The sequence below is a fragment of the Myotis myotis genome, unplaced genomic scaffold (assembly GCF_014108235.1).
Source record: "Myotis myotis isolate mMyoMyo1 unplaced genomic scaffold, mMyoMyo1.p scaffold_m19_p_1, whole genome shotgun sequence".
Classification (NCBI taxonomy): Eukaryota; Metazoa; Chordata; class Mammalia; order Chiroptera; family Vespertilionidae; genus Myotis; species Myotis myotis.
Window position 1 is genome coordinate 77,198,930 of NW_023416313.1, and position 15,973 is coordinate 77,214,902.

The 15,973-nt window shown below is 52.8% G+C and overlaps 1 protein-coding gene across 4 annotated transcripts in view; it reads right to left on the bottom strand.

Annotated features, from left to right (window-relative positions):
• Window positions 1–216: 216 nt before the first annotated feature.
• PFKFB3 (6-phosphofructo-2-kinase/fructose-2,6-biphosphatase 3) overlaps window positions 217–15,973 on the bottom strand; it is an 83,700-nt gene continuing 67,943 nt past the window's right edge. For 2 of the 4 annotated variants that reach the window (XM_036341774.1, XM_036341748.1), the window contains 11 exons: window positions 14,088–14,212; window positions 13,408–13,615; window positions 12,904–13,050; window positions 12,652–12,756; window positions 11,178–11,307; window positions 10,490–10,552; window positions 10,311–10,375; window positions 8,148–8,321; window positions 6,543–6,565; window positions 4,346–4,398; window positions 217–2,911 (listed from right to left, as the gene is read on the bottom strand). In XM_036341774.1, coding sequence (XP_036197667.1) covers window positions 4,356–4,398; window positions 6,543–6,565; window positions 8,148–8,321; window positions 10,311–10,375; window positions 10,490–10,552; window positions 11,178–11,307; window positions 12,652–12,756; window positions 12,904–13,050; window positions 13,408–13,615; window positions 14,088–14,212 — 1,083 coding nt within the window. In that variant the 3' untranslated portion in view covers window positions 217–2,911; window positions 4,346–4,355. The remainder of the gene's footprint in view (window positions 2,912–4,345; window positions 4,399–6,542; window positions 6,566–8,147; window positions 8,322–10,310; window positions 10,376–10,489; window positions 10,553–11,177; window positions 11,308–12,651; window positions 12,757–12,903; window positions 13,051–13,407; window positions 13,616–14,087; window positions 14,213–15,973) is intronic. The other 2 variants (XM_036341764.1, XM_036341757.1) reach the window with 2 other exon arrangements.

Sequence of the window (15,973 nt, forward strand, 5' to 3'; positions counted from 1 at the left end):
TCGTGCACTCGCTGGTTTGGCTCAGTGGATAGAGCGTTGGTCTATCTGGACACATGCTTGGGTTGCAGGCTTGAACCCCAGTGTGAGTGTGCAAAAGGCAGCCGATCAATGATTTTCTCTCATCATTGATGTTTCCATCTCTCTCCCTCTCCCTTCCCCTCTGAATTATTCTTCCCCCCCCCCCCCCCAAAAAAAAAGACCAGAAGTGCACTATAGTGTAATTCAATTGGGTATTTTATTGTTTTGGCAACTGCAAAATATACAAATTTCTGAAAGGCAGCCCCTGTGTGAAAGCCGGCACAGCTTCATCCCAGATAATTAATTCAGACAAATATACAGAATGCAGAGAAGTCTTAAGTCGCACATAAAAGGCCCCAAGCCAACCGACAAACAACAACCCAAAGTAAGAAATTGTCTATGTTCAAGCTCCTTTATACACATTAAATAAATAAATAGCACATTTGCTATCAAAATAATAAAAAAATAACTTTCAAGTATTACAAACAAAATCATCATTGGTGTGGTTCAAACAGTTTTTCTTCTCCCCCCAAATGAAGAGTTTTGTCCAGGGTCTCAGGACAGAAAAAGGAGAGGGGTACACCTACCCAAAAACAAATATGCAAAGTTAAAAAAATTGGTCCCAGATTTTTTTTTGGGGGGGGGGGGCAGTGAGGGGGAGTGAGAGGCAATAAAGTAGCAAGTGCTCCGTGCCTGCAGCTCCCATACACCCTCCATCCAATACCTCCTCAGAGGTGACCTCAGCAGCATTCTGCTCCTCCCAGGGCTCCCTCCCCATCCATATTCATGCCTATGCCCCACCCAGGCCCTTACAACTATGTTCTGTGGGAGGCAAAGCCTCATTTGTCTGTACCTACTTCAGGCTGTCAGAGGCGAGGGGTGCACCTTCATGCAGCCCCACTCAAATCTGCTGTAAGAGTCAAAAACCAGAGCTAGCTCTGACAACCAGGAAGAGAATTCCAGAAAGTGGGACACAGTGAAGTCTTCCTCAAGAGCAGAACCACAGGCCCCTCTGCCTAAATATACGCCCACCCTACAAGCACACACTCGTGTCAACCGGACACAAGATAGCGAGAAAGAGGGAAAATAACCCATCTTCAGTGGTACAGAATGTTACATACAGATCCTCTCAGGCAGACTGCAAAGTAAGGGGCAGGGGTTGAGTGATTTGGTGTGAAAACCTCCCATTTTATTGTATGGTATCTGAAGCATGTTCCACTTCCAAGTAATCCTAATCAGATAAACGTACACTCTCTAAAAGCTCCTCTCAAGTAAAAATAGCGGTTCTCTCCACTTCCCACTCCCTCTGTCTCAGCCTGCCCACCCCTACTCTCAGCTAGCTCACAGGCCAAGCAGGATGAGGATGTCAGGCTCAAAAGCAGAGGGCAGGAAAGGAACATGACCTTTGGCACCAGCTTTTAGAAAGATCCTCAAAGGTCATTTGGACACTGTCTCCAAACCATTTCTTCTGGACCTCAGGACACCCTCTACTTGGAGGCAACAAGGAGATAGAAACTACAGGTATTTAGAATCACATGTTCCCCAATTCCTGCTTGAAATGCCCCCCAAAAAATGTCACAGGTGCCACTAAGGCAAGAGAGGACATTCCCCGAGGAACCCACACCATGCTCGGCACACAGCAGATGCTCCATGAAAACGTGCGGGAATGAGCGACTCCTGCAGGAGGCGATGAACATAGCCTCTTAGAGGAAGTGGCCCAGAGTGAGGCCTGGCTTGGGCCCCTGTCCCCACCTGGGAAACATGGGACGTGATGAATGTCCTGAAGGAAGGAGGCTGGATCCTTGTTCTTCTCCATGCTGTCTCCCGGGGGCTGTCTTGCAATGATCTGAGCGCTTGCTCCCAGCCATTTACTGGGGTTCCTCTGCGCCCCCCATCTCATGGGAATGCCTGACTCCCCACATTCTTCAAGAGCTCTAGCCCCCAGGGGCACAAAACCCAAAAATCTAAATTCCTGAAGGGAAGGTGTGATGTTCAGGTCACATGTTCTGCCAGAAAAAAATCTCAAAGCAAAGCAGCCCCAGGGAAGCCAGTCTCACTCAGGTGCCTCTGATCCAGGCCTGCGGCAGAGGGACCACGCAGGTCCCAGGAAGGGTGAGGCCCCGGGGCCATTTCCTCTTGCCAACACCACCAGACTGTCCAACATCTTCAGCGGCTGAGCACAGCCCTGGGACGGTGTGTGGACACAGAGAGGGTCACTGCTTAGCTGATGAGCGAGTCCAGCTCAGGGACTTCTGTCTGCACCTCCAGACTGGCTCTCTGGCCGGCTCTACCCCAGCAATCGTCTTGTCTTCACAGGTCAACATCCCAGGCAAAGATGCACCAACAAGCCTTATGAACGTTTCCTACGTCCCTGAACTGTCAGCAACTGGGACCTAGGCCCCTTCAATTTTAGGATTCTGAGACCAATGTCATTTTCCCAGCTGGGAACATTCCAGGCCAAGGTCACAGACATGAAACAAAAAAACAGCACGAGGTGCCCAACGTCCGTCCCCTCCTCAGGGCCTTCTCTCACCTCCTCCACGGCTCATTGTCCTCACCAAGTCTTATGAAGGGTCCGTGAGGCCACACAGCCTGGACAGTGGGGAGAGTATGGGATGAGGGTGGCCACAGAAGCCTAGATTCTGTGCACACACAGGAAAGGCGTGCTGGGGTCTTGGCCGCCCAGGTGCTGTTGGGAGCAGAGATTCACTTTGACCAGCAGACCCCTCTTCTACGCCGCACAGCCCTTTCCGGGAGAAGCCGTTGGCATGGTCGGCCTCGGGTGGAGGGAAGAGCCCAACCTAAGCTGCGGGAATGGAAATGGAATGGAACCGATGGGTCTGCCTCAGTGTGTCTGGGAGGAGTCGACGCTGCTCTGGGAGCCATTCATGTTCTGTTTTCAGGAGAAAAAGGGTGGGGAAGGGGAGTTATTACTGTTGACTAGGTTTCCAAAGCAAAAGACTAAAACCATGCAATTGAGACTTCAACCTCCCTCCCCCCAAACAAAAAACACAATCCCGGGAGAACATTAGTAACCAAACTGGTGGCAGTTGCCCAGGGAGGCCCCAGGAACATGTGGAGGTGAAGGCCAGGGTCACACAGGAGAAGGGCCTCATGGCAGAGGAAGGAGAAGAGGGACAGCAGGCAGCTCTGTAGGTCAGAGCTGTCCTGGGGAGCAATGGGGCCAGCACGTAGAGGACCCTCCTCAGCTCACAGCCCTTGAGAACCGCGGGGCTGCCCCTGCCCTGGGAAGTCTTGCTGGCCATGACAGGCAGATGCTCCAGGAGGCCCTCTAAAATAGCACACGGACTCTCCTCCCCACTCGGCTCAAGCAGGGCCGCACACCTCAGCCCGAGATCCAGATCCTAGGAACACGAGCTCAGCAGCTGGAGCACAGGTGCCGCGAGCGGGCTGGACGTGGGCACTGTCACTAAAGCTCTCTTCCTGTGCTCATAAAAGTAATCCCAGCCAGAAGCCTCGTCTGTAAGAAGCTGGCCAGTACCAACCCCCCCCCCCCCAAAAAAAATGTTTTTCTATCAGCTGGGGATGAATGATGGCTGCCACTGCACAGCGGAGGTCTCTTTAACCTCCTTAATTTACCCACCAAAAAGGGAGACTCTTTTTAAAAAGTGTTCTCTCCCATCCTGAGTGTCTACGCCAGGATTGTCTTATAGGACAGGGGTACAGAGTGGAACCCAGGGAGACAAATATGCAAGGATCGGCTGGGCCCACTCCCTTCCCTGCAGAACCAAGGGCCCGGGTGCAGGAATCCCGACAGAAGAGAAGCCCAGGCTGGGAGCACTGAAGGCCAGATCTGAGCCTGCTCTCAGCTGGACTCAGGAGCCCAGCGACTGGACCTCCAACTACAGTACATCAGACAGTCTCTGTGAAGTGGGTGTCTGTTGGGGAAGACTCTGTAGCCTCGAAACCAGAGAGGACCCAGTCAACTTGTAGGGTCAGAGCGAGGTGCTGCCCAGCTGCCTCCAACCCGCCCTCACACATGTCAAGCCTGACTCCGAGCACCCACAAACGATGGCGACGGGACAATGACACTGGGGGCCGCAGGCACAGGCATTGTCAAACCATTCACGCATGGTGTCCCTGGCTCAGGACACATGGAGGAAAAGGAGGAAGTGAGAGAGGGGACCTCAGGACAATGGTGCTGCTCTTAAAAAAATCATGAGTTCTCTGGCATGGGGTGTATGAGTCACACACTTCACAATGGCCAGTCTTCACACAGACCGAGGCGCCCTGCCAGGCAGAGATGCCATGACTCAGAGAGATGCGGAGGGAGGGGACCGAGAGGGGCATGCACCGAGCCATTTACCTTTCCAAGGTTAGTAAGGAGAAAACTTTGAGAAAATGTGACAGACAGTTCGTCTTTCAAGCATAGTGGGGGCAAAGGAAGAAACATGTTGGAAAAGAAAAAACAAAACACATCTTAGGGAGCATTTTGTTGTTATGTGCATCTGAAATTTCAAAGTCAAGGATGCATGGTGACTGGCTGGCCCCGAGCACAGGAAACAGCCCCCAGGACTGGACTGGAGGACACCACATTGGCTGAGCCGTCATGCTCGCTTTGTTGGGAAACCACATTTACGGGCATCCTCCAACCACAGCCCTTAAGATCCCAGGGGTTCCCCCACTCCCCAGCCTCTTGGTGCTCCTGCTGCTCATGAGAAGAAATGCCACTGGCCTGTGCAGAGGGAACGGGGGGGCATCAAAATGCAGAGTGGAGCGCAAGCCAGAGCGCTGGACGTCCCCACCAAGGCACAGGGCACCATCTCTCCCACCATAATGACTATCGGCCACAGGGCACTGACTATGTGCCAGAGATCCTGTAAGTGCTACATTATCAAAACACCTCGCAATGTTCCTAACTCCATTTCACAGATGAGGAGGTTGGAGTCCTAGAATGACACCACCTTGCCCAGAGTTCCAAATTGAGAGGGTAGTAGAACCAAGATCCAAACCCGGTTCAGTGTGACTCTAACAATACATTTTGGGAACTACAGCTCCAGAGAAGGACTTGTGTTCCCAGGCTGGGCTGAGCGCTGAAATCCCAGAGTGAATGCAGGTGTGAAGGGTCCGGAGAACTGGAAGGAGTCTAGCCAAAGGTGCTGTTAGCCTTAGAGATGTGCAAGTTCAAGCTTAGTATGTAGGGGAGGTGCCCAAATGGCCCCCTCCAGCAGGAAGATTTCTTTCCTGGCAGCTCCAGGCCATGAGTCAAAAGAAACAGGAGATGCACAGATGTATGGGGCAGTGGCTCCTAAAGCCTGAATTTCATGGACACGCCCACATTAAGTAAACACACCTCAGCCATGGGAAACAGCTGCATGGGAGAGGCCGCAAGAGCTAAAAAGGAAATCAAACAGCTCCAGGCAGTGCCCCACAGGCGGCAAACGTCAGGTGCCCAAGGCAGGGGCAGGGGAACAGTATCTTGACTGTTCCCAGAAACCAGCCCAGAGAAAGCAGCCAGCCTCAGGACAGGGAGGCCTGGTCACGTCCTGGTTCTGCCACTCACCGGCTGACCTGGGCCCTCGTCTGCTAAATGGGGATAGCAACTGCCCTCAGACATCCTGGGGTTAAGGATCAAAGACAGGAGATTCTGTGCAAGCAGTACAGGTGGTGCCACCTAATCTAAGCGCCCAACAACTCCTGTTTTCCCAGAGCAAGCTGAGCTTTTAAGCTTATCAGGCTGACCTCCTAAAGGCGTTTGGCTTCTGCATGAATCGGTGGAGGGGCCCTCATCAGCAAAAGGGATCACGGGTAGGTGCGCTTGAGGGGTTGGAGAGGGTGATATTTCAGGTGGCTGTTCTGAAACTGCAATAGAAAGGCCTCGGTTCCTTCTGTAGTTGGGGCCCACTGGAGCACTGGAAACGCTCTAGCTAACACTTAACTAGAACGTTTTGCAGAGAGCTCTGGCTGCAGGAAAGGGGAAACCAAATGGGTCTGACTCAAAAGCTGGCTCCAATCCTGAACATGACTATTAAGGCTGAGCAGGTTCCCATACAGGACAACCTGATTCAAAACAACGGTTTCCAATCAGACCGCTCCAAAGTGTGGGGGTCCTGGAGCCCCAAGGGTGGGTGGTGGGGGAGTGGGAGTCCTTGCCAGGACAAGAGGGACGGCTGCAGCGCCTCCTTCTGTTTTGCAGATTAGGCTCTGGGTAAATGTTCCCCTAGGAATGAAAGGGCTCTCCTAGGGGAGACACAGAATTTTAAAAAACAGTAGCAGACAGAAGACTTAGCTCACCCCCAAGGGGGACAAATGAGATTTAGCACTAACAGTAACCCAGGATGCCAAGAGGGAGTGACGCAGAAAACAGCTGGGCCGTAATTACTTTTGTGTCTTGTGCTACAAACTCATGAATCCCTCCTCTCCCTCCTTCAGTGCCTATCTTGCCTCCTTCATATTTCACAAAAACTGTTGTTAACCTCAACATTTTAACAGACAGGAGGCCAAACTGGAAAGCAAGGAGAAAGAGGTGCTAGCAGCAAAATCATACAGAGAAAAATACTTACAAACAGGCTTTCCCTAGCAAAGGCTGCAGAGAGAAAAGGTTGAGAGAGAGGTCAGTAGAGGGACAGGGTACAAGGCCCAGGTCGTGTGAAATCAGGATTCCTCTGCTGGGACCCCCAGCCTGGCCCAGCTTCCAGACTCCCTGAGGATTCAGCTCAGCAACCCTGAAGGACTGTCCTGCCAAAGTTGGGAGAGCCCCAGCTATGCATCCTCCGTGACCGGGGATAGTGCAGTCCCACACACCCACCGCCGAACCCAGCCCAGGCCAGTCTCTGCAAGTGTCAGTGACAGGAGCCTCTAAACTTCCAACTGTGGCCCCAGTTTACACCAAAACAATCTCATAGATGTGCCACGTAGAACTTCAGTTCTGTTTTCATTAAAAAAAAAAAAACCCTCAAATTTTAGACCTAAAAGGAATATTAGTTAGATATCCCCAAGTCCTACCCCCTCATTTGGAAAGATAAGGAGATTGAAGGCCAGGGAGGGATGTAACCTGACAATAAAATCCTACAGGTAGTCCCAGGGGCAGATACTGTGCTTGATGCTCAGCACTTATTCCCTCTTTGATCTGCTGTGGCAGTTGGCATTACTCCCCTATTCTCCAGATGAGAAAACCGAGGCCTGAAGAGGTTCAATGACCTGCCCAAGACTGCACAGCACTTGTCCCCACATCCCATTTCCAGACACCACAGGATTTAAATGAGCTTCAGCCAAAATGCAGGGAGAGTACAGGCCTCAGCACCGAGCTCAGACAAATCCAATCCAAAGTCAGCCGTGGCTTATTTGTAAGAGACAGGCCTGGTGGGTGGAGGTGGGGGAAGACCCTGGGTGGGACCCAAATTTGTGCCCAGAGATTTCTATGTGTCACAGAATCTTGGCTGTCATTTCTAAAAACAAATCTTAATTTTTTTGCCCAGTAGCGGAGATCTTTCCGCCTTTAATCTTCACAGGGAATAAAGTGAAGTCTAGTTGGTTTTTTGCTTTTGGTTTTTTCGCTACCTGCCAAAGTAACTGCTGTGAGAAAGTGGCTGTTTCCAGACCATCCAGCCCTGGGAGTTAGGCTGCCCAGGTGCCCACTGAACCATGTGGGTCCCGGCTAAGGACATTCTCCGAGGGCCCCCTTTGACTACAGCTTTTCCACAATGGGAAGCCACGGTGAGAAAGGAAGGAGAACTACTCAGCCATGGGCCTGGGACAGAACAGACGTCCTCAGGCCATGCAGAAGCCAACGGCCCAGACTGCATACAGACTTCCAACCTAAGGGTTGCCTTCCACGCTGCTTTGCAAAACCTATCCACGAACATGAGAGGACACAGACAGCACCATTTCTCCTGTTCTCCCCGGTTCTGCCCGGTTCTGCCCGGCTCTGCCCGGCTCTGCCCAGTGAAGGGAACCTCCTCAGAAGGCAGGTATGCACGCTCACAGCCATGGTTAGGAAGGACCTGACTGGACCTCCAGGATGTTACAAACTTCAGACACTCTCCCGTGTTCTTCCCCTCCCCAACCCCCATGCAGGCCTGGGTCTGAGGCTATGGTGGTACCCAAGGGCAGTCTCTCCATCCAGACAGGAGACACGACGGCCAGGAAGGAAAAGGGGGGTCACGCACTTGTCCAGGCAGCTGCGCGGGCACCTCCGGGGGCAGGCAGTTGGGCAGGGCAGCGGAGGTAGAGGCCACATGCTCCTCAAAGCTGTTGATGCGAGGCTTTTTGGTGGGCTCGGGGCTGGCTAGTGGGGTGACACTATTGCGTCTCATGAGCGGGTTAGGTCCCTTCTTTGCGTCCTAAGCGAGACAAAGACAAAAGAGAGAAGGCGACAGTTACATGGAGAAGGGGGAGTAAATAAGCCAAAAAAAAAAAAAAAAACCAAACCCAATCAAAACACGTTTCTCTGCTTCTGGAGTTTACTGACGGGACAAGACCGACCAAGGTGAACGGCCCTGGTATACGGGTTGCCATTCTGTCTTGCATCTCCAGGTCGACAAGGGATGATCTTCTCCTGAGGCCCTTTTCTGGATCATCCCAAGACACCCACCCAGACAAGCTCGACGTTCACAAAGCAGGCGAGGGGAGAACAGCAGGACCAATTCTGACAGTCATTCAGTTACAGTGGACAACGAGGCGGGAGAGAAGAACCTTGCTGCCAGCCTCCAAGGAGGGGCGTGGAGGGGAGAGAGGCCTGGACGTGAGCTCGGGGAAGGGGACAGGCCAGCAGGAGGACAGGAAGGCAGGAGGGAGGTGTCGGTGCTGACGCCCCCGAACTGACCGCGAGCCAAGATCTGCAAAGCAGGCATAGAACTGCTCCTGCATCCAGCCTACACCCAGCTCAGGACAGGAAAGGCGGGTTCCAAAGCCATACAGGAGACACGAGACCAGAGGGAGGCAGAAACAGCCAGCCAGAGCCAAACACTAGCCTTCTGACCAAGTGACAATGCGACTAGAGCGATCCCAGGGGCCTGTCACTGTAGCTTGTGACCCGGGAGCCTGCGTTGGAGTCTGTCTCCACCAAGAACCTGCCCTGGTTTTGCACAGTGTTCAGGGACCATCAGAGCCCTGTGCAGCCAAACCCCGAAGCTGGGGGATCCGGCTGGGAGGCTGCTCCACACGGAGTGAGAGGAAATGCAGCATCTGCCACCCACAGATGTCCAGAGAGGGGGTCACAGAGCCAGGGGATGCTGCCCTCCTGCGTTTCAGTCAACCAGCCAGGCAACTGCCGGTGGAACCCAGGGTTTTCATGCCAAAATCTTCTGGTTAAGCTCCCAGGGAACAGGAAAGTCCCCTGCACAGTTGGGCATGTCATACTCGGTGAACAGGAAAGTGTGGGGCTGATGCTGGCCAAGCACCACATTTCGGCAGTCGGTACAAAGTAAATTCCAACTTTCTCCCATGACATACACGTGGGCAGAAAGTGGCTCTGCCCTGGGGAGAGCCCACCAGGCCGACCACCAGATCGCAGACCTCCCAGAGGACGATCAAATACCACCAGGCTCTGGTGTCTCCTGGAAAACTTTCCACCCACCATCCCTCCTGTCCCTAATTTCCAAATCATACGTTTCTCCACCCGGCCGGCGTGGCTCAGTGGTTGAGTGTCAACCTATGAACCAGCAGGTCATGGTTGGATTCCCGGTCAGGGCATATGCCCAGTGTCGGTCCCCAGTGTCGGGCATGCAGGAGGCAGCTGATGAGTGATTCTCGAATCATTGATGTTTCTATCTCCCTCTCCCTTCCACTCTGAAACCAGTAAAAACATGTTTTTTTAAAAAAACGTATGTTTCTCCAGTCCCACTTCCCTTTTCACTATTACCCTTTCCCGGTAATTCAGTACCTACGCACAAAGAGGTGACCGTTTTAATAAGTGGCTCTGGAAACTGAAAGCAGTTTTAGCTGCCTCAGAGGAAAAGGCAACAATATTTGTGCTGTGGTTACAGTTAAAGAGCAGAATGTGTCTCCCTCGTTACTACTCGCTTCTCGGGTCAAGGAGAAATGGGGGAAGAAAGCATGGAAAGAGAAAGAAAGAAGACAGCAAGAAGCCACAAGAAAGACAGGGCAGGAGCGCACAGATGCTGAGAAAAGGGAGAGGAGGAAGTCGCCCAGGCCGTCCTGGTTCCAACAAACTACCTCCGCGAGAGCCGAGACTTCCTTCAGCGTTTACAGGCAACACCATACTAAGGACTTCCCAAGAGCTCACACGTATGGGTCCCGGCCCTGGACAGTCCTCGGGATGGAGGACAGGAAGGGGTGCTAAAGGGTGGAGGCCCGGAGCTTCCACTCACCTCTGACCTCTCCCGGTGTGTGTTCACGGACTCCACATTCAGGTAGATGGATTCTACACGGCAGCCTGGCCGGGGGAGAGAGCAGCTCATGGTGAAAGGGGACAAGCCGCTTGCAGCCCCGTAGCCACCATCCCAGGGCGGCAAGGCTCACGCGGCAAGGCCTGCATCACCACACTCACCATAAGCGACTGGTGTCAGCTTCAGGACAGTGTGAAGGGGGCATCTCAGGTAAGGCATTTCCTCTGAAAAGATGAGAAAGGGCCCCACAATCAGACACGAGACTTGGGGATGGACATTCCCAGGCCCCCAGCGAGAGCTTGGCCAGGTCCGACCCTCAGCGGCATCTCCCCGGCCCCACCCTCACAGAGGCCCTCCCTGAAGGCAGACGGCCCGAGAAAAGACACCTAGCCCAAAGAACAAATCAGAGCAAGCCCCAAACCCGCTCTCACAGAATGAGTTATAGTTAAAAATAAAAATAAAAAGTGTGTCAGGATTCAGCTGAACCTCTGGCCAACTCAGACTTAAATTTTTCAGGTAGGGTTTTCCGGGCTGTTTGTTCATTAGAGGGGGGCTGCAGAGACGCGCTGGCCCCTCCCCACCCGGCCCAAAGCTGCTAAGAGAGTGGACGAAGGCTTTCAGGGGCTGTGAATGAAGCTGTTGGCCCACCATGCCTCACGTCCTGCTATGACGGTTCCCAGGGGCTGGCCTGAGGGCCCTCAGAAGCACAGCAGCAACCTGCGCAGGTCGGGTAAGGCAGGACCAGGTCCGCTGCTACCCCAAACTCAGAGGCCATTTTCCCCTCCTCCTTTCAGGATGGCAGCCAGCTCCCAGCCCCCCTCCCCCAGGACACTTTGGGGGATGCGGCACCTGCACTCTTATCCAGGAAGTAGGCCAGCAGGCAGCGCAGGACGGCCTGGTGGCAGATGACCAGCACATTCTCCTGCCGCTCCAGCTCCATGATCACTGGCTCCAGGCGCTGGACCAGGTCCTGGTAGGACTGCAAGACAGAGGGACAGAGGGAGAGGCGCTGTGCTGGAGCCGCACACACAGGAAGGCGAGAGCTGGGCCAACTTGGCCCCCCCTCACTATGAACTAGAGGACGTACGATCGATCAGTAACACCCTGGCGTGTCTCAGTGCTGCTGCCTATGGGCCCTGGGAACCCACCTCAGTGGGCTCCCTCGGAAAGGGAAAGCGCCCGTGTGCTGCTGAGGATGTGGAGTGGCAATCCTGAGAGGACACTGGCCTGCACCCTCCCTCTCACCGCTCCTTCCCTTTCCTGACCCTCTGCACGGGCAGTGAGGACTGAAGTCTGACACACGCTGCAGTGTGGATGGACCTCGAAAACGGTACACAAAGTGACAGGAGCCAGACACCCAAGACCGCATATTGTACAATCCCATTTATATAAAATGCCCAGAACAGGCAACTCCACAGGAAGCAGATCCGTGGCTGCCAGGAGCTGGAGGTAGGAGAATGGAGACTGACCGCTAACAGGTTGGGGTCTCTTTTTGGAGTGATGGAATGTTCTAGACCTAGTGGTGATGGTTCCTTGGTATTGTGAATATACTAAAAATCACTGGAATACATACTTAAAAATGGTTAAAACAGTGAGTTTTACATTATATAAATTTTATGTCAATAAAAATAAGTTGAAAAAGGCCTCTCTGCTGTCCCTCTTCCTTCTCTTACTAACCAGGTCCCAGGAAAGACGGCCAGGGTGACACAAAAGGATAGCACCTTGGGCTATGGGGAAACTGAGATGACAGGCCCCAGATGGGCAGGGCTCCCGCTCGGAGTCACCTGCCGTGGACGCCCAGAGTACCACCTGCTTCCCAGACTCTCTGACCAGGGCTCTAAGCAGCTGCTCAGTCGGCCTAAGTGAGCTATGTACACAGCCTTTGGGAACTGCCCGCATCAGGGCCAATTCAGTCAGCGCAGTGACGCGATGGCGTGTCTGCATCTTGCCTGCGGTCAAGGGGAGAACCCTCGCACCGAGGGAATAATCACCGCCACTGCTGTTCCTTCTGCACTTGTGTGTCGTTAGCAAAACACAGCTCTCACTGTTGCCCATGGTATTTCCCTTGGAGCTGTTTACAGGTTCGGTGCAGGAAAACCCGACTCAAAGGTGAAAGTGCCCGGAACAAGCATCAGAACAACACGTGGGTCCCTGTGCACAGTAACGGTCCGTTGGGGTGTCCAGCGGCCCTCTCTCAGGCTAGCCCAACACTGCGGCCACTGAAGGACTGTCCAGGCACAGCACACAGCAGCTACACCTGACCATTGCTCGCCGAGTGGACAATGACCCTTGGAGGAAGGGGCAGCTGTGCCAGCACACGTACCTCCCCAGTGGGATACCGGTAGTAGTACTTGTCCTGCTCGCGCAGAGCGTACTCCTCAGGGTAGGTGTCCTTGATCTCCTCGTAGGTCATCTCCTCGCAGACACCCTGGAGAAAACACCCCGGTCACCTTGAGTTGGTCAACACAGCCCATGTGGTCTGAAAGGGCTCTCAGGATTTCCGGCAGATTCAGCAAGAGGCTTCCTGGCCGTCTCGCTCCTGCCCCCCGACGGCCACAGCCAGACCAGAACTCACAGCATCGATTTCGTTGAGCGCTTTCCACTGTTCATAGGGAAGCTGAAGGGCTTCTGCCGTCTGGATGGTGCTCTTCAGCTGGCTGGCCCACACCTTGAGGTCCTTCAGGTTCTGCTCCTCCACAAATTTGCTCAGGGCGTTGGCAAACTGAGGGCAGGGACAAGAGGGACACACACTGGACTCCAGGCTCCTGTGCCGCCTGGAGAGGCAGTGCAGAGTTCGTTCCCTGCATTGGGGAAGGTCACTTGGTTGTCATTAGGATGCTGAGGAGGAGACAGCAACTGAGGAGCCACCCCCACACACCCTCCTCACAGCCCTGGAGATGTTCCCTTCTCATCCACACAAACACAGGCACACACATACATACAGAGATGCATACACACATACACACACACACATACATAGAGACATATACACGCATGGACACACAGACACACACACATATACAGACACACTCACACCCCACCCCTCAGCCCCTTACCTTTCCCCCCATTCCCCTCCTACCTTCCTGCCCCTGACGGACAGGCCTGAGTCCCCTCCGATCTTCCCCTGGAGGTTGTGCTCACTCTCTCCGTGCCGACACAGGTAGATGGTGCGGGGCTGCACGTGGATGTTCATCAGGTAGTACACAATCCGGCTCTGAATGTGGTCCTGAACTCTGTTCACCAAGAACCGCCGGCCCACGTCGATCACCTTGATCAAGGACAGGTCCCTGCAGGGGAAGGCGACCAGCAGGTCAGAACCCGCTCCCCCCATCAGCGCAGCACCCGGCTGGGGTCAAGGGCAGAGGTTGGCCCCAACAGAACCACACCGTCTGGCTGTTATGTTCCTGGAGGGCACAGTCTGTTTCTATGTGATCTAACAGGTTGAGTTTGTAACTCACACAGCAGAGTGTGTGGTCAAGAGGCTGACGGCCTCCCAGAAGAGAGGGGGGAGAAAAGCAAAAGAAGGGAAAGAAAAGAGAGGCCGTGCCAAAGGGACCCAGCAAGACTGGGCTGGATATTCACTTCCCGCACTTCGACATAGCTAGTATCTGAAACAGTTACACTGGACATGCAGTGAAGGATTTTCTTCAAAAGATATTTTACAAGACAGTTCCTGAAAGTATCCAGGAGCAATTGCATTGTGGGAACTTAAAAGCCCTGAAGTCGGTGATTCAGAGAGGATCCCCTCCGAAGAACTACCTGTCACATTTGTCGGGGTCGAGGGGCTGATAGCTGGCTTCATAGCAGTTAATTCTCTTCATGAAGTCCTCCATGGCCTCTGCTGAGTTGCAGTCTTTGTAATCCGGGCTGGAGATTTTCACTTCCTGTAACACCACAAAGAGGCAGCTCATGAATCATGCTGGAGGCTTTCTGCTTAGCTGAAGCAGGATTTGGGGAAAGCACAGACAGCCTTGGAATAATGATGATCCGAACCAGTGTTTAAGGGAAGAAGGAAATACACTGGTGCTGAGTCATAACCCGACAATTACGCATGGAGGGCACCACGGTAGACAAAGGATCGCTGACTGGATGGACAGAGATGGGGGACCCACGAGGGGTCTAATGAACACCTCTGAATCGGCCACGATTCGGGATCAACCAGTAGGCATGTCACCTTCAGCATCCCAGCCCTCAATAACTGAGCTCCGTGTAAGCACCTGTGACATTCTCCACACCAAGAACAGGCTTTCGGTTAGCAAAGCTGCATCCGGTACTGCTGCAATGGCCCTGGCCCTGGGTGGCAGGCAGGATGCTTCCTCCACCACCCGTAGACAGGCAGCAGCCAGTCCATGGCTAGCACTTTTCTAACTCAGGCCCAGTTCCTTCCAAGGTTCGCTCTTATGGGAAGGAGATGGAGGAGAACCAACTCTCCAGCCTGCCATCTCCTCCTCTACGTGAACAATAGATCTGAGCAACCTGGCAGGTTGTAGGGAAAACTCTGAATTTTTTAATGCATGTGTTCTTTTCCTCAACAACTACCACAGCCACAAAAGAGAGGCAGCTACTCTTTCAACATCCAAGTCCAGTGGGGGAGTTGGTGTTTCATGGTGCAGAGCTTCAATCTGAGAAGACGAAAAAGTTCTAGAGCTCGATGGTGGTGGTTGCACAATCGTGTGACTATGCTGAAGGCCATGGAACTGATCCCTTAAAAACAAATCTTTTCTCCCAGCACAGCCACCCACACAAAGAGGAGAGTTAAGCCGCAAAGTCACTTTGAGGCTTAATCAGAGAAAGAGGCTTCTGATCACGGGGGTCGGGGCAAGTGATTCCTGGCCACACACATGGTGACAGCTGGTCACCGGGAAGAGTGACTTTGCAGCGACTCTGTCCTTTCCTACCAAGTGGAGCTGGTAGAACCAAACCAAAGAAATACAGCAAAACCCTTTGTTTAGATTACAACAACTTCTGTTTCCTCGTCCTCTGAGCCTCTTCCGCTGAAACCACTCTGGACTGATTTTCCACAACTTGAATAGCCCTTCCTGAACTATGAAGTCACTTCTTAGAAATGCGTGTAAATATTCCCACTGCCTTGGACAGTGGTTCTCAATCTTCCTAATGCCGCGACCCTTTAATACAGTTCCTCATGTTGTGGTGACCCCCAACCATAAAATTATTTTCGTTGCTACTTCATCACTGTAATTTTGCTACTGTTATGAATCGTAATGTAAATATCTGATATGCAGGATGTATTTTCATTGTTACAAATTGAACATAATTAAAGCATAGTGATTAACCACAAAAACAATATGTAATTATACATGTGTTTTCCAATGGTCTTAGGCGACCCCTGTGAAAGGGTCGTTCGACCCCCAAAGGGGTCGCGACCCACAGGTTGAGAACCGCTGGCCTTGGAGAACAGGCCCAATACCAGAAGCTCATGAGCATTCAGCACCCTTTTAAAGGTGCACACTTATATGTAGTGATACCACACCATGCCCTGTGGCAATACCAGACCTGTTGCTCTGTGTAGCTGTGTCTTATTCTGATGTATTTAAGCTGGATGGAAAATTATCTAGAAGGTGACTTGTGGTAAAGTCTTCCCAGTAACTGTTTCTATTTACAATATACTGTTATCAAGTGATACA